Source organism: Ascidiella aspersa, chromosome 6 (assembly GCF_963924565.1).
Source record: "Ascidiella aspersa chromosome 6, kaAscAspe10.2, whole genome shotgun sequence".
Classification (NCBI taxonomy): Eukaryota; Metazoa; Chordata; class Ascidiacea; order Phlebobranchia; family Ascidiidae; genus Ascidiella; species Ascidiella aspersa.
In genome coordinates this window covers 22,856,206-22,874,399 of record NC_139452.1, presented here as the reverse complement: position 1 = coordinate 22,874,399, position 18,194 = coordinate 22,856,206, and the positions used below count along the sequence as shown (strand labels likewise).

Genomic DNA, 18,194 nt, shown 5'->3' with positions numbered 1-18,194 from the left:
TGTGACGGTATTTCCAATTACAGGGCTTGCCGCCTATTACGTACCCAATGTAATAGAACAATGCTTGCGCAACCTACTAATCGATAATCCAATGGTTGACACTAGATTGTGTGTTACGTCACAACAATATTATGGAATCATCACGTAACATTCGATAGAACATCACGTAACATTCGAAAATAATTGATTATGGGTTAGCTTGCTGTTCGCCTTAAGTAAAGGGTGAATCCATATGAAGGCTGAAATTTAGATCAAAAAGGTGTAATGCTCACCGCCCCTCTGTTTACAACTCATTATGTACCATACTAACCCTGATAAGAGTTTGCCTTTAAAGACGATATGTAATCAAGCGAAAAACAGAACCCATATTAAGGCATCCCTTTAAAACTATGGTCAAAAACGAGAATATTGTTTATATAAACGCGCGCCAAACAAAGTTCAAAAATTTTCAACAATTTACATATACTGGTTTATATCAAGATATCTTTCAATTATTTTCTTTAATTCAAAGCTGATAAATGTAAGGTGGATATTTTGCCAAATCCCGTTATTCTAAATATTTCAGCAAGTTGAAGCTTTCAATAAAGTTATAGAACAAAAAATTGCGTTTTTTTCAGTAGCGAACCAAACAAAACAGTTTAGCCTTTCCTAAAAGCCACTCACTTGTCCGTTAAAACCTCGCCCTTCGTCACTTAAAAGAAACGAGTTGTACACCGAATTACAAATGCTGGTCAGCGATTGGATGAGCTCATTGTGACGCGATGAAGAAGCGGCCAATAGGGACACGAGGGAACTGGGAAGGGCTGCGCCACCCACATCATTTCCAAGAGGACTTAAACTAGTAAAGGAACACTCGTTAGTATACTTTTATTGGCAAACCTATACATATATGTTGCGTTTCTCACAGAGCAAAGCTATTTTGCTAATTTTAATTACAAATATTTTGTTTTATTTATCACCGTAAATAAGTCTTTGAGCGTATATTTTTGCGTATTTTAACGTCAACTCTCGGTAAACAAATATGAAACTTTAATAATATGGGAAAAGTAGTATAATATGTAAAAGTTTAAAAAAAAGTATAGACTGATTCACTAATCGAACGTTATTTTGTGCAATTAAATATGTTTTACTCCAAACATTTTTTTCCAACAATTTATGAGATCGGGCAAAAAATATTTATTAGGGCTACTAAACATTTTTAAATCAAAAACAATTTTTCGGAATTTCCGAATATAACCTAAGCAAGATCTAATTCTCCCACGTTGGAAAGTACGGCAAACTAAAGGTCTTTGACAAAAATACTCATTTTTCAGCGTATTGCCATTACACAGCAACACGCAGCTTCGTAAAATTCGCGCGAGCAAAAACGTCAGTGCGATTTACGAATAGCCTTTATTCTGTTTGTTTGCCAAATGGAAAAGTACAGTGACATCCGTCAATCAATAAAGCACTATAGACTTGCGATTTAGGTTTCATTAGGATTAGGGTGCAAATCAATGGCGTTGGATTTAAAATGTAAATAAAAACCGGTTTTGATTTGGCGATAAGATAAGACTTGCTCGTTAGCCGGGTTAAGTTTCACAGGCGCCCAAGTAGCCCAAGTATCTTTTCCTAAACCATTTCGATTAAAATATATTAAGGTACTGTTGAACGACAAATTGTATTGTCGAGCTTATAACACCGTGCTTTAACGTATTTTTTAATCACTTTCTCTTACTTTGACCTGATGAAGCACGGTTGTGCGAAAGCATGTCAACATTACAACAAATTTTGCCATTTAACAGGGCCACCTGATGTTAAAAAACAATAAATAACCAGAATTTGTGAAAAAGTCAAAAGCAATTAGCTATAAGGGTAAATTATTAAAGCGAAAATGCTTTCAAGTCAACTTTATTTAAACACAATGTAGGGAGTTATTAACTAAAAGAAACATTGGGGTGGAAAAAGTAAAAAAAAAATATTTTTATTTTATCGTAGAATTTTTCTACAGCCTTATTTCTAAGATTTGTTCTTGTTTTTTGAACAGGTGACTTACGTTTTTACTTTGCATGATTCTTAACGCAAGTCAAACTAGATTCAAAGGTTTAAAGAATTGCGTTGCAAACGACCAATTGTGATATACGAACCGTTGCATAAGCTGGAAAGCATCAAGGCAGGCTGCGGGACAAGCGACCAGCCTTATTGCAAAGTGACCGGAAGCTGCCTTGTAGTGAGCGCTTGACACGGCGTCCATCGTGCTTTGCAGTATCTGGATGTCACTCTGCAGGCAAAATGGGCAACGTGTTACAGTCCGGAAAATCAAATGGTGTTTCATGAGGCAACCTGACGTGACCTTAATAATGGTTAAGGTGTAGGGAAATCTTTTCTTTCGATTCTCGGAATTTTATTTTTTATTTTGGTTTTATAGCTTCTTTTTTTATTGAGGGGTCGGTGACTTAAGTGTGGGGTAGGATGAGTGTTTTGAATGCGCTTCGCCTGTGATTGGGCTCAGCTTAAGTACATTTAAGTGTAAAAAACTGCCTCTGTAACGAAGTTAACATGTGTTTGTTTATGGTGACCATACAGCTAATTATTTAGCAAAAATGCTAACAACTGTGTCAATTTATTGATCGATTCTACAGAATGTCGTAAGACGGTTGAGAACGACTGAAAAAGGTTGGGATGCACTGGTTTTTGTAATTCACGGCCGTAAAATAACTATTTCAACAGAGATATATTGTACAACGCTCGTTCGTTCCCTAAAATAGGTGTTTAAATTTAATCAAAATCAAACTCAGTCTTATTAGAGCAGCGGTTCCCAAACTGGGGTCCGTACAGCAGTTTCAGAGGGCCCGCAATGAGAATTAGTCTTAAGTTTTTCAACATTAGACTTTAGCGAATGTTTTTAAACATCAGTCTATGTTTTAAACAAAATCTGTCATCATTGTTGGCTTTAGTTATGCTTTGTTATTCGATCAAATAGACGCCATAAAGCATTTATTATGCTGTACTACCTGCTATCGAAATATCAAACAATTGCAACAGGTCTACCAGGCAAAACTTTTAGAAAAGTATGGGAACCGCTGTATTAGAGAGTTGTGTCCACACACCGCTCACCTGCTTTGACTGTAGAGCGTGGTTGCTGTTCTCAGTGGGGTTTCCCCCATGTACGACCAGGAAAAGAACGGTGATCTTACAAGGGGCAGAAGAATCGTGAACGTGCTGGTTAAAACAGAACTTTTCAATTGAGAAACATGATCAGCACACGCGACTACACAAGACGGCTTGGTAGCGGTTTTTAGTCATGCCCCGAAAGGTTGGTAACATTGTGTTTTTCAATTCTTATATTTTTTAGAGAAATTCAGGTTTTTTCTTTACTTTTATCCGAATACCATGTCGGCTATACAACAATAAAAATAAACAGTATTTGCAGGAAGAATATCAAAGCCCATAAAGAAGTGGGTTTTATTTCAACCTTTTGAATATCTCTCGAGATATTTGAAACGTTTAAAATGATACCTACTCCTCTATGTACGGACTCTGATATTCTTACTACGCCTAACTGAAACAGCCAACCATTATGTCTAAAGCAGTATTTGGTACATAACATTTATAGAAAGCCGAACCCGATAATGCCCATGCGAAAATTTATGACGTGTTTTTTAAAAATAACAACACATATGCTGAACATGTTAAATACATATAGAATTGTAAGTAAACTTCGACTCTTAGCTGCTGTCGAAACTCACCTGTAAGTCAGCTTCGGCAGTTGTCTGATTTTGATCAGCTCCGGATGCTAGACAAAACAGCTGCGTTTACCAGTGTTGTAATGGCTTATGACTTGACTTAAGTACTTTGGGACAGATGAATCGACTTGACTTGACTTTTCGGTTGAAATTAGGTGTTGTTATTAAGCATTGTTTTATAAAATTTTTTTATTTTTGCACATGCAATTTGTTATGTTATTTTTTACGAGTTATTGCTCACAATGGGACGAGTTAACTGATTTTACTATTTTAAAGTTTTATTTTCATGATAAGGACTTGACTCGAAGTTGACTTGCACTAATTACGACATGCCTTGGACTTGACCTGATCAACCGATGACTTGGGACTTGACTTGTTATTTATTCAAAAAGACTAGACTTGGAATTAAGTTATGTTACGAATGTTTTAAGCGGTACTTTAGTCATTTCACAATGACTTGTTTATCACACTGGCGTTTTATTTACTTCCTGATCTATGCAATGGAAATTGTTTTACACTTATGCATTATAACAGCCGCCATTCGAAATTGGCTCAACTGTTTGTCTTCACCTAAGCCTAATAACCATTGGACAATTTTACATGGCTAAAAATTTGTTCTTACCAGTAAGGTCATCTTCCGAGCTTCCCCATTTGCATTGAGAGAGCGAATGAAGGGGATCTACCGTCTGTATCTCGTCTGTAAGACAGAAAAAGGCCGTCATAAATCATAACTGCTACAGGTTAAACGATATGGAAACAATTTTTTTGGCTGTGGTTCTGCGATATATTGATATATAGAGCACTTTTAGTTTATTGTTTGGCTTTTGTTCCTTGATTTGCTCGGTATGGACCATGTCGAGTTTCGACATTTTCTCTTTTTTATTATGAAAGTAGTATGACGGGCACGTCAGGTTACTTACGGGAATCAGTAGCATTGTACACTCAAACTAAACAGTATAGAAACTCCTGAGCTTTGTTTCGGGGTTTATTGAAAAACAGATTTACACAAGGCTTACGATCTTATGAATAGGGAGTTGAAAAAATTAAATGGACTGACAAACGAAGGAATAAAACGTACGTATTCCGCAATCAGCTATATGCCCCGTAAATCGAATTGGACGCATTCGCAAAAGGCGAAGAGTTCATACCGGTAGTGCTGCCCAGCTAAGATGCAGAAACGCTTTAGCATAAGGAAGCCCAACGCGGCACTGTGTAGCACAATGAAGGAATTCGTATGTGGCCGGCGGCTGCGACCAAGTGAAAATCGATCAAAGCAAATCGCGTAATTCAATCAGGACATGCACTGAACGGCCTTGCGAAATGCCAATCCAATACTGGAGCGCCCATTAAACAAGGGCAGCACGTTATTTTCAATCTGCGCGGCGGAATCCCGTCTCGTCTCGTGACGAGAGGACGCAAGGGGCGTAATTTAACGCCGAATGCGAGGCCAGCCGGCTTGGGCGTCTGAGCGGCGTCCGTAATGGATTTAAATCTATTTCTGGACGCCGCGTGCTTATATTGGTGTGTCGCTGTGTGTCTTGTCTGTGTTCGTGAAGCTTTTTTAGCTTACGATGCACTGAGAGAAAAAGCGTGGCGCACTTTAATACAATATAACATGGATGACGAACCACTGGTTTGTAATTAACAATATGACCCTAAGGCCGTGTTTGTGACGTAAGCGATAAAAAAGTTCGCATTCCCTGCAATATAACTTGACAATTCCCCTTTACCACACTTCAGAAATACCTTAATATTATCAGTTGTAAAATAAATGATGTACCTTCAGGTATCGCATGCTTGCATTCCAAATGTAAAAAAATAAACTTGTAAACATTATAATTCTGCGGCACCAGTGTGTGAAGGACATGGGTTAGGTCAGGGGTGGGCAAACTGCGGCTCGCGAGCTACATGCTGCTCGCCGTCCTGTTTTTTATGACTCTTGCAGTCGAATCGTAAAATTCCAAAAAAAAATTGTAAAGGTTACCAAGAGTACCGTTTATGAACGTTTCTCTCTTCTTTATTTCTTTATTTAGGCCAGCATTTCGTTTACGACGTAACACTAGACATATAATCTGAAGAGTTTGTTAACAGCAAGTCAACGCAATTTCATATTAAGGTTTCAGAGATTATCAAATCAAACGATAGACTGATATTGATAAATATTGTGCGTGTTGTTTTGTTATTACCGTTTTGTTATATTACAATTCTGATATTAATGTTGAACATTCTTTACCGTTTTTGCATTAAAATATTTTGTGGCTCCCTGGTACTTGTATTTTCTGCAACTGGCTCTTCGATTTAATACATTTACCCACCCCTGAGTTGGGTATTCAATGCGACTACATAGGGATGCATTCCATTTACATTACGAACATTATTTTTCAAAATTATAATTCTGCGGCATAATTTCTACCAGTCTGTGACCGACATGGCTTATTGGGTGCGACTACATTACGATGCATTCCTGGCAGACGAAACGTCCTTTCTGTGTTAGTTCAATTGTAAAATGGATAGTGTGCATTAAGGTCTTGCATGCCTGTATTCCATTTACATTACGAACATTATTTTTCAAAATTATAATTCTGCGGCACTAGTGTATGACCGACACGGCAGGGTTGGGCTTAAGCACTCTCCCGCTCGCCAATGCGAGTGCTGATTGACACCCACTCGCCCGACTGGCGAGTGGCTTCGTCGAGAAATTTAATCAGTTGGTGTATGACAACTTGTATTAAGCACCACTAACAAGCGAAATATTACTTAGCATGTAGAAACTCACTCTGGTTTTCGCTTAGTATGTACTTTAAGGAAAACAAGCCGCGGGCCAGATTAAACTGCTTGGCGGGCCGGATCCGGCCCGCGGGCCGTATGTTGCCCAGTTCTGTGCTAGGCGAATGTGGCATTTTGCTTGCGGCGCGAAGCAACCTGCGGTGAAACGCCCTTTAAGCAAAGAAAAAACAGATAAATAAAAAAAGGGAGCGCGAGAATTTTTAGGAAAAAGGAAAACAGGCATGCCGTGGCTACTAAATTGTCAATGTTATTTTTTCACTAAAGATTGTAAAAAAATATTTCGGCCAACAACATTGTTTTAAGCGTAAATTTCTTTATGGGTCAATAATTTGGTCATCCATGCATGGAATTAAACGACAAGACTTTTAAAAAACTAATGTTTACGTACAGAAACCATAAGACAGGTTAACGATAACCCAAGAAATGACCGCGCTAGGACGGAAATTTGCAGATGGCGTGCCAACAAATTTGGCGAGGGTTGTTTCGCCCGGGCGAGTGCTGATTGATAGCCGCTTGCCCCGCTGGCGAGTGTAAATTTTTGCTTAGGAACAACCCTGCACGGGTTAGGTATTTAATGCGACTGTATATATGGCGATGTATTTTCTGGCAGACGAAACGTCCTTTCTGTGTTCGTTCAGTTTTAAAATGGATATTGTGCATTCAGGTCTTGCATGCCTGCATTCCATTTTCATTTGCATTTGCATTACAAACATTTTTTTTTTCAAAATTATAATCCTGCCGCATAATTTCTACCAGTCTGTGACCGACATGGCTTATTTAATGCGACTATATATGGCGATGCATTCGTTGCAGACGAAACGTCCTTTCTGTGTTCGCTCAGTTTTAAAATGGATAGTGTACATTAAGGTCTTGCATGCCTGTATTCCATTTACATTACGAACATTATTTTTCAAAATTATAATTCTGCGGCACCAGTGTATGACCGACACGGGTTAGGTATTTAATGCGACCATATATGGCGATGCATTCGCTGCAGACGAAACGTGCTGGCTGCGTTCGTTCAATTTTTTCGTACTGTCTGTGTTCGTTAAAATAGATATTGTGCAATTAAGGTCTCGCATGCCTGCATCGCATGCCTGCATATAATTCTGAAAAACATTCTTTCAGCGTTTATTCGGGTTTGTTCACCTCTCTAATCCACGAAACCGAAAACGGATGGGACAACTTGAATTATTCATACACACACGCGCAATCGCGCGTATTACTGCAATTAGGCCTTTCAGAAGACAAGCGCGTCGACCGGCGGATTGTGACACGCGTATAAATAGAAAGCCGGTATAGACCCAATTGGGAATATTCATCCAGCATGTCCCACTTTTCCTGACCTAGAAATTTTCGTGACCTTAAACCAACGCCAAACATTCCTTTTCACACGTAGTTTTTGAAAACATGTGCACATAAGTTTGCCATTGCGTTTTGGATTAAATTGGACGTTTGCATACATAAAGTCGAAAAAGGACAATTTAAATAATATGTAGTACATTCTTAAACCATACATCTGATTGTGCCATCCATAGTTAGGGAAGCATTGGCGTTAGTTTGGACGTTTGCATACTTAAAGTAAAAAAGGACCATTTGAACGAAATAAATTTAGTACATTTTAAACTGAAAAATTGATTGCGCCATCCATAGTTAGGGGAAGCACAAGTGAAGATATATGTAGTCTGTATTAGTGTTCTGTCGCGGGACAATAGAATTAACTCGGCGGGTTTGGCGAGCCCTGTTTATAGTGAGCATTGAGCAAATCCTTGTTTTAATGACCAAAAAAATTTGCAGATTTCTGAAAAAAAGCTATGTAAGTTACTAGAATTAGTTTCTTGATCGATCAAGATCTAGTTAAAATTGCGCAAATAGCACGTTTTACTGCGCAAAATGACCTGGTGGCATTTTCAGGTTTGCCTAATATACAATGCACAGCTTTCTCTGTTTGTACCTTTTCAGTGTTGTACCATTTGTTTATTGCTTGACCATAATAGTAAAGATTAAACTAAGTGAGAAAAACTTTGTAAATCGGAAATCAGTTTGTTTAGATGTTATACAAAAATATATTTAACTCCTATGGGAAACATTAGTGTTTGAAAACACAACAAAATACAAAGCAAGAAGTACGCAATAAGTGTTCCAGGCAGATTATTTTATTCTAAAGAAAATTTTGATTAACTGGATCTTAATAGATAGCTACATGACTGTGTGCGATTGGCAAGTTCTTCTGCGCAAAATGGTCAGGTAGTGGTATTTGCACATTTTTGCAGCCACTGCACATAAAACGCGCATAGTTTCTTTTGTGCTTTTTCAAAGCTTATACACTTTTCCGGGATTATTCTTGGGGTTTGACAGACAGCAATAACCCTGTGCGCAGATAGCAAGTTTTACTGCACAGAATGGTCTGATGGTGGCTTTTGCGCACTTACCCAAATAAGGAGGGACACTGGCCCGGATGCTTCGCTTTGTGGTTATTGTGCATAATAACAATAGAACGCAGAAACGCGAACCACCGTTTCAAACCAGCGGAGCGAACGCGTAAAAACGATCTGATGCGCTCAGTTATGTTTCAACTTTGCCGAGTAGAAAACAATGTAAGGGCAATATATTCCAAAGAGAAAAAAAAAACTAAACAGTGAATTAGTGATAACTGCAAACAGAGTTTTTAAGCATTGTTTTATAGTAAAAGCGTGTTCGGCTTAAAATCCTAGGCCTTATAAGACCTAAACATTTGATCATTAAGACTAAATGTGCCCGAATTCAACAAGAAATGTGGAATGAAAAATATTTCGCGATAAGCCTGTTTAAAACAAGAAACCATCGAATAAATGCACTATTGCAAAACTATGGGATAATCATTAAAATAAAATTTTCTTTCAAATAAAAGAGCGGGTCTGAATTTAAATGGTGGAAAACAAACCATTCTGATATAGGACATCAATTAAATAAGAAGAAAAAACTTAAAAAACAAAAATCAGTATGATGTCATACGGATACGGTACATATATTTGTATCGTATGATCATCAGTAGTATATTATTCAAATGAACACTATTTTAAAATTACCTGGAGATCTAACAAATGTTCGAAATTACCACTGTATACAAAATACCGGAGGAGTTGGCTTCTAGAAAGTCATTCGTTTTAAACAACGCATCGACCAGGTAAATTTACATCGACCAGTTAAATTTAAATGTCCAATCGATTGAACAAGGCATTTGCATATTCAGGAACATTTTATAGGTGACATTAGATTAGAACGGCATTAGAGAAGAGAACGTTTTAGTTTATTAGATCCTTGACCTGAAGTCTGGCGTTGTTGCTTTATTAATGCAACAATTCGACTCGCTGACTCGCCTGATCGATTTTAACACGTGTTTTCTATTTATGTGTTACACTTTCGACAAACAAATATTTAAAAAAATTGAAACAATTGTTACCCGATCTAAATGTCCTACTAACCGTTTAGCAGTGTTGTAATGACTTAAGTCACTGTTTTTAAATGACTGGACTAGGACTTGGACTAAAGTCATTTTGTTAAATATCTTGGTATTAAGTTAAGGCATTTTTTAGTTAAATTGTTGCGCATATTTGGACGAATTTACGAATTTTAATGGTTTAACAGTTTACTTTTATTTCAGTGACATGGCTTGAAATTGACTTGGTCTCATAATGACTTAAATGGGACTTGACTTAGGCAACCAATGACTAGGACTGGGAGTTATTTTTGCAAAAGACTTGACTGGGACTGAAGTCATTTAGAAATGACTTATTTACAACACTGCCGTTTAGTTCCATTTTTGTTATATCGATACTGTACAGAGTATCTCACTTTGGAAAGACTGGACAAAACAACGTATATCTCTGGAGTTGTCTTTAGTTATTATTGTTCAATTCAAGTAATAAGCAGCGTATTACCGTTAAGCTGCTTATAAAACGTTCATGGGGCCATTTTTGTAAGCTGTGCCCCGCAATGCTTAAATCCCGATACTTTAATTCCTATAGGCTCGACGCATATATACGAGCGTAGGGCGCGCACTATTATTAGGCGAGATGACGCCTGAATTATTCAACGCCAAGTACACGATGGCAATGGAAAACGGCTTGGCGTCACCATTGCAGGCATTTACGGGAAACCATTAGGGGCAATTAGCTTTGGTTTTATGGCACCCGGCCTCGGATCGCAGAATTCTAATGTAAAGCTTTTACTTTTAAAGTGCCATACGTTTTAACTGAACTGAGTCGGTTTGATCAGAAGTTTTGAATATTACCGTATAAAAACTGCATTTTGACAATTTTGTTTTACACTACACAATTCGTAAACCGCTATTTTTAGTTCAAAATCGCCGAAAAATATGACGTTATTTAAAACTGCATTTTTTTTTTTTTTTCCTTTAAAAGTTTCATTCTCCTCAGATGTTTTAAAGTTCTTTTCACGCTGCACAATTCGTAAACCGCTATTTTTAGTTCAAATTGTTTAGTCTTTTCAGATCATCAGAGCTCTTTTTACGCTACACAATTTGTCAACCAACATTTTTAGTTTAAAATCGCCCGAAAATATGCGGTTGATTAAAACTGCATTTTCGGGCTCCTTTAAATGTTTCATTCTTTTTTTTTTTTTTGACCCCAAATACGCCTTTGTTGAAAAATGTCAATTTGCTCACCCGTTGCGTCATAAAACTCGTCGTCGTCGGATGAGACATCGGTGCTGTAGCGACGAATCCCTTCCAGTTTGGCATCGAGGTAAGCTGAAAAGAGAGAATAAATGTTGTTTTTTTTCTGCTGCTGAACATGGCGATCGAAACGCGTTACACCGCGTTCGATCTTTAAACTCCCTTCGCGTCCAAATTTATTTTACTCCAAACTATAGTGAAAACACAATTAAGTCCACACGTCTATTATATATTTTTGTACCACCAAAAATGTAAAATGAACCTGAACAAGTATAAGTTGAAGTCGGTTAAAAACCAATACAGCAAGTGCAAAATAAAGGCAGCCAAAATAAATTCCCACGCCCTATTCACATTTGAATAAAACTAGATTATAACAGCCCTTAAAAAACGTAATGAAAAATGTTTGAATTGTCGTGCTTATGATGAAACCTTAAAACTACTGGTACTGCCAGAACACCAAAAGCTCCGACGAAAGCTCCGACGATTTAAAGACGCGTGTCGTGTGGTGATTTGTATGAGGCTAGACAACGAGCTTTTTTGACAAAAAACACGATTCTATTACGGGTCAAACAAACGAATATTGCCTTAACTTCTGGCATTTATTTTGCGGAAGAAGCAGGCAGCCCAATTGTGTGCGCCAGTGTATTAGCAGGAGGTCGCAAAAACAAAGCGGATACGCGTGGGCTTGATAGAAAATTCTCGACTCGTGTCACACGTGTGTATATATAGTTTTCATGAAACGAAACTGGTAACGCTCGAAACGCATTCATGAATACAACATTTCGGACGCATGCCACAGTTCAAACACGAAATATGTTATTGGTATTGTTTTCCGAAAAAGACATGTTTTGTAGGACCTAGTCGAGCCCTACTGCAAATAAGTTAAACTCAAATAAAAACGCAAAAACTATTTTGGTGGGTGGGGAATTAAAATAAACTGTTTCGCGAACGTTAATACTATCTCAGTTTGAAATATGACGTTAAAAACAACTTAATGTTAGTTTTGTAAATATTACAAACTATTTCTTCAAAAAATGTCGCGGTATAGTAAAACTTTTCAACGTATACGTTTTCTGCGATTGTTCTGCTTATCTATGTCCAAGGCATTACGAAATAGCTGATTTAGGTACTTTTTTCAGATGTTTGGTACGTTCTGGATGAAATAAGCGAAACAAATATGAAACAATTACGTTAATTCTTTTTTTCTTTATTTTTAATAAAATTACGTCAAAATGCAACCTAAACCAAAACACAAAAAAATTGTGCCCCGTCAAGTGGACGAAAATTCCCGTTGTTAACAAGAATAATGTTAACGTTTAGCACCTTTACTTTCGATCTCAAGTACTACGCATCGCAAACCATAGAAAGGGTTAAATGCGAGCATTGAGCGCTCTTCATTTCCGCCATATCAGCAGCCTATTTTGTTCGGAATAAAACAAAAAAAACACGCGCCGTAGTCTAAAAGGCCATTTCACACAAAATACACACATTTAACACCATCATAGTTTACCAATGAGCCTGCAAACATTACAAGCGATCTAACCACACAATGAGCTCTGTTAAACCAAACCGAACATGCTTGAAACGGCGTAGCGACGTAAAGTGAGTTTATTCAAAGCCCGAGAAATGCATAGCATCTCGTGTTGTTTTGCAACGCAAGCCGTTTTCGTTATTTCGACTGGACACGGGGATGTTGATATATAGCGGGAGTTGATTTTTAACGCTGCGAGGTTAATTCTATTTACAGGAAACGCGGCATAGCAACGGTGATTAGGTTGTCGGATTTGAACTGCTATCCGATGAGTGATTGCTTCTGGCGAAATGGGACTATTTTAAAATTAAAAGCGGCGCGGATTCAGCGTATAACCGTTTGTAGAGCTCCAGCTTTCGCCGTCCTTAAAACAACATTAATCGATTGACGAGAATTGCATTCTACGCGGCTGCATGCAGAACTGCTTGCGGTTTTCAAAAAATGGACAGCGCCAATACGGCTTCCAAAAGTGCAGCAAAGTTGGCTTGACTGCGGCTCCTAGGAACGCAACTTGATTCTTGACAAATTGATTTGGCAAAATTGCCCGCTTAACAATGTTTTTTATTTATCTGCTGAAATCTTAACGATCAACAGTGGCTTACAATCACTTCTGCACAAAATCGCCGCAAAAATAAATGCATCTAAGCTGATTAAACAACTTGATTACTAGGTCTTGCATGTAAAACAACATGCCATATTTTTTAATTTCTTCGTTTCACTTTCCGGCGGTTATGCATCACCTTTGCATTACATTCGAAAAAAATAAACGGTTTTCCGAAACCAGTGATTCTCAACCATTTATTGCTTACGGCACCCCTCAAAAATAATGAATAGATTATCGGCACCCCGACTGGAATTTTCGTTAAGTATTTTACCGAAAAGTCACTATAAATGGAACTGGAGCAACATAATCAACTTAAACATGTAGAAAATGTAATTTGATATAATGGTCTCTAATCGTACACAAATAGTTGAAGCAAGAAGCTTACCAATTGAGCAAAAATCAGATTCTTAAAAATTCTCAAATACCTATCAGCACCATTCAGCATTAGAAATGGCACACCAGGGCGCCGCGGCACCCCGGTTGAGAACCACTGGCCTTAGCTGAATAAACGAGAACCACTGGCGAATACTTCAGAAGCCTGTCAGGTAATAACGCAAGTCCGATATCAAACGTCCAATACCAGTCGCGTTCTTTTGAAAAGCAGATTTCCATTAAAAAACAAGAACGTTGACATTTCATGCAAAAGCAAAAGTATTTTCTGGGTAACGTTTAAAGGATTCGTGAAGAGCTGAGAATGAAAGCAGGCTTTGATCTTTCTTACAAATCGAAACGTCGCTATCCGCTTTACACATTTTGTTGGAAACGTCGTAATCCAAAGCTAGAAATGGCCACCATTTGCAGCGGTAACAATTCGATGACCGAAAGCATTTACAAACAAATGAACAATTTTATTACAGTTTTTGGCTCTTTGATGTCTACATGCAACTTAAACGCAGCAATTTTTTGGAAAGGCAGTTGGCAATGCTACTTGTTACAAACACTTAAAACCAAAATATTTTGCGGTTGGTTTTTAAATGAATGACTTTCTTAAAACTGTGTTTTTGAAGCATTTTTTAACAACTTGTAAAATAAAAAAATACTATGTCTCAATTTGTGAAAAACAAAATCTGATTACTACCTCCCTTTGTTCAAAAAAGGGGTGTAAATGCTCGCCCCCGCCACATGAATCAAACCAAATATCAGCAGAAAATTTTACGAGGGTTATAGTGGATGTGTTGTGTTACAATGCTATAGCCGCGCTTAGTAACTAAAACTAATGTAGGGGTACGACTCTCTTGTTTATCATTTATTTTACAATTTTAATACAGAAAAACTAATTAAAAACGTAAAACTTACTAATTGTTCGCCACGACCATACGTAAATGATCTCGCAACTCGAATTTAGGTCCACTTTTGCGGACCCCTGAATCACACAACAGAAGCTAGCATTCATATTCAAATGTGACAAGCGAATAATTTAAACCAAATTGTCCCTATAGGCACACAAAAGTAGTTAGGATAGCAAACAGCCACTTAACCCGATGGTCAATGTTCATAGAGCGATGTGAAAATCGCGTCTGATGCTTTGAACGATTAGGAATTGGCAAAAAATAATATGTAGTTTTGTTATTGATTAAACAAAGATGCAATTTTTACTGACGAAAAAGATAAGTTACTCTAGGAGTCTAGATGGCTTGACTTAAATTACATCAATGAGCTAAGTTGATGTTCGATTAGGAAAGCCTGTACTTCCTCATATCAAAATTAATCCATGTACGTGAAAGATGAAATTGACATCTTGACAAAGGTGGTGTCGTGTCCTGTTATGGGTTTATGAAGCTTACTTATGCCTGATAGAACCAATGATACAATGAGAGTGACATCTAACCCAAACGTCAAGTTGCTTGTACATGACATTTCACTCGCGGATGTTAGCGCACTATAATAGGAAAAGCGATACAGATCATATTCATAAAACAAGATCTCATATGATATTAGTGTACGGGCAATAAACGGTGGGTTTGTAACATAATAATAAAGTTTTCAGACGGAAAACACCCAGCATGTTGCTGTTTGCTTTAAAACAATTTCTGATTAAAGTGGAATTATTTAAACAAAACAGATAACTGAAAATAAGTTTGTAATAATAAATAAAGAGGAATATTAAACGGCTTTGAAGTTCTATACTTTGAATTAATTAAGGTATATGAAATTATTACAAAGAAAAATTTCTTTAAGTGAGGTAAAGACCATAGATTTCTGATATTTAAAACGTGTAAAACAACACACAAGATGCCTTCTCCATCATATGGGTGGCGTAATCCTTCGCCAGTACGACTTTAGAAGGGCACAGAATACACACAGTGTATGTTTCAGTTGATGTTTTAAACAACATCGAAATATTCCCTTTATAAGCGCGCGACAACGCTATACGCAAAACAAAGTCACGTTCGCGCAAAATTACTCGGTCGACGAGCAAACTACCGAGCGAGGGAGACGGTTTTAACGTTTTGGCGTGAAAATCTCACCTTCCTTATTGTTGGCGTGCTTGCTTCGGACCGAAAACATCGAACTGGACGAGGAGCGTCGGAATGACGAGCGGTTGAATCGCTTGCTCACGCCAGCTGCGGGATAAAAAATGGCGGTCAAATTGCTAAAACCGAAAGGCATTTTTAATGGTAATTTGAATGTGGTTCAATAAAAAGAATTGGCCGTTTAATCTTGTCAAAGGGTGTTAAACAGTTCAATATATTCTACGGACACCGCATTTCATAAGTATATCACAGTGTAACGAAACTTTGGTTTATTAGTTCCAACGTGCGGATCCGAGAAAAGTTCTTCTTGTAAGAGGCCCTTATTCCATTTTGAGTTGTGTATCGAAGTGATAACTTAAAATTTTCATACCCACCCTGGAAAGCGCATACATTTTTTTTAGAGGTGCGCAATAAAAAAAAGTTAAAAAAAAAACACTTGATCTAAGCCAAGGATTCTGTGCCGATTCGATACCACATTTTATTTAAGCATTCTGCCATAATTTATGATCTTGCTAAGCGTTTAACGCCCGTCGTACCAAGTAATCCCAATAATACAAAAAATGCACACTAGAATAATTAAGTTTTGAATATGAGAAGGCGTCTTGCACACTATTGCATATGTTACGCGGTGTTCTAGATTTAGTAATAAATGTAATTATACAAAGAAATGTGCAACACGCCTGAATACAATTCATAATTGTGACATAATTTTAAATTGTTTGACTATATAGTTGCTGATTTACATAATTACTTCGGAAAACTAAAGTGTACCTAAAGATTGCAAAGCTAACTTTTCGCTAAACTTTCGCCTATTTTGCCAATTTAAAATCCTCTTTGAACTGCCTGTGTGATCTATCTATTACTATAAAAACGTGACCGGCACAATTCAGATAATTCTGCATTTAAACTAATAGCAAAAGCATACGTAAGCTTTGTGCTTTATGAAACATGGATTTACTCAGAGAGGAGCGAGTTTCGATAAGTTGTTTGAAGTGGCGCGTCCCAAAAAGTAAACCAAACCCTGAAAAATTAACGTGTAGCTCGACCAGTGGTCCTCAAACTTTTGTTAAAAAATTACGCAACGGTCCCTCCACGGTCCATAAAAATATACACAAATAAACTCAAAATAACACGTTGTTTTTAATTGTATCAATGGGACGGGTGCACTTGCTTCTTTGCTATCAGTTATGTTAACCTCTAACTAACGAATTACTTTATTTTAGTCTAGCAATCACGAACAGTTTTAAAACCGTGACCGTACAGCCCACAGTGGCAGCGCAACCTGTGAAAACATAATTCTCATCAGCACAACGCATGACTATGACGCCATAATGGACAATTCAACTCAAAGCGTGCAATAACGTTAATGAACAACTAATGAGTTTGGTTTGGAAAACTAAGTTGCCTGAAAATTTTATTGCACACAAAATTATCTTCTTTAGGTGTTGATTTTTTTGTTAGGTGCTTCGCGGTCGCAGAAAATTGTCTCGCGGACCCCAAAAGGACCGCGGACCCCAGTTTGAGAACCACTGAGCTAGACAAACAAAATGGATGGAAATCGCTTTGCTGGTGTAAACGAGGTATAAACCGACGTTTCGGCAGCAGATACCAGCTGGCCTCATCAGGGTTAATAATTAAAACGAGAAGGGTGAGTTACATAGGACCTTTCCCTTGATAGTATGCGTAGAGTGATTAACAAAGTCTAGCGCACAATAGCTGACTAATTGTCCCGTCACTGTATTGTTCGAACAATGTAAAAACATAAACGGTACTCTGTAAAAGCTTTACACAATATTATTGAAGTTAAACGACGGTTGTGTACAAAATATTATATAATAATCATTTATCACTTTTAAACGGTTTACCGTTTTTTCGTACTTGTAACTTGGCCGTTTATTCAACATATATATATATACTTTAAAATTGTATTCTCTACATGTGACAAGTAGCCAAATTGTGCTTTTCCTGTCATGCCAGCAACCTGATGGATTTTTTACATTAACGAAGATCTAACTCTATACGTAACACTACTTTTGAGAGAAAGCGATATTGTTAACAGCTCGAAAAAACCTTTCATACCAACATTGCTTACCTGGGGTAAATTTACCCTCGGAGGTAAATATCCTCGTTTTAGGGGGTAAATGAGCTATCAATCAAACTATCCACATCAGTTGACGAGACATAAAAAATCTGCAAGCTGAAGTTTTGGTAGACTACTTTTCCAGTTCATATTAACTGCTAATTTGAAGCTAACCTGGCTAATGCCTATTGATTCCTTATAGTCTAGTGTCGGCCAATGTTATGCTTTGCTAATTGACACTTTTTTTAGTTTATTGACAACATACTTATCTATTGGTTACTTCATTTGTCTTTGGCAAAAATCAAGGGCAGTCGTCGC

The 18,194-nt window shown here is 37.5% G+C and overlaps 1 protein-coding gene across 3 annotated transcripts in view; it reads right to left on the bottom strand.

The window, feature by feature from the left end:
• The window catches only part of LOC146140842 (membrane-associated phosphatidylinositol transfer protein 2-like), a 45,607-nt gene that overhangs the window by 21,896 nt on the left and 5,517 nt on the right, over window positions 1-18,194 (bottom strand). For all 3 annotated transcript variants that reach the window (XM_083391857.1, XM_083391859.1, XM_083391858.1), the window contains 7 exons: window positions 15,791-15,886; window positions 11,179-11,262; window positions 4,348-4,422; window positions 3,729-3,775; window positions 3,097-3,201; window positions 2,127-2,260; window positions 664-838 (listed from right to left, as the gene is read on the bottom strand). In XM_083391857.1, the coding sequence (XP_083247983.1) occupies window positions 664-838; window positions 2,127-2,260; window positions 3,097-3,201; window positions 3,729-3,775; window positions 4,348-4,422; window positions 11,179-11,262; window positions 15,791-15,886 (716 nt within the window). The remainder of the gene's footprint in view (window positions 1-663; window positions 839-2,126; window positions 2,261-3,096; window positions 3,202-3,728; window positions 3,776-4,347; window positions 4,423-11,178; window positions 11,263-15,790; window positions 15,887-18,194) is intronic.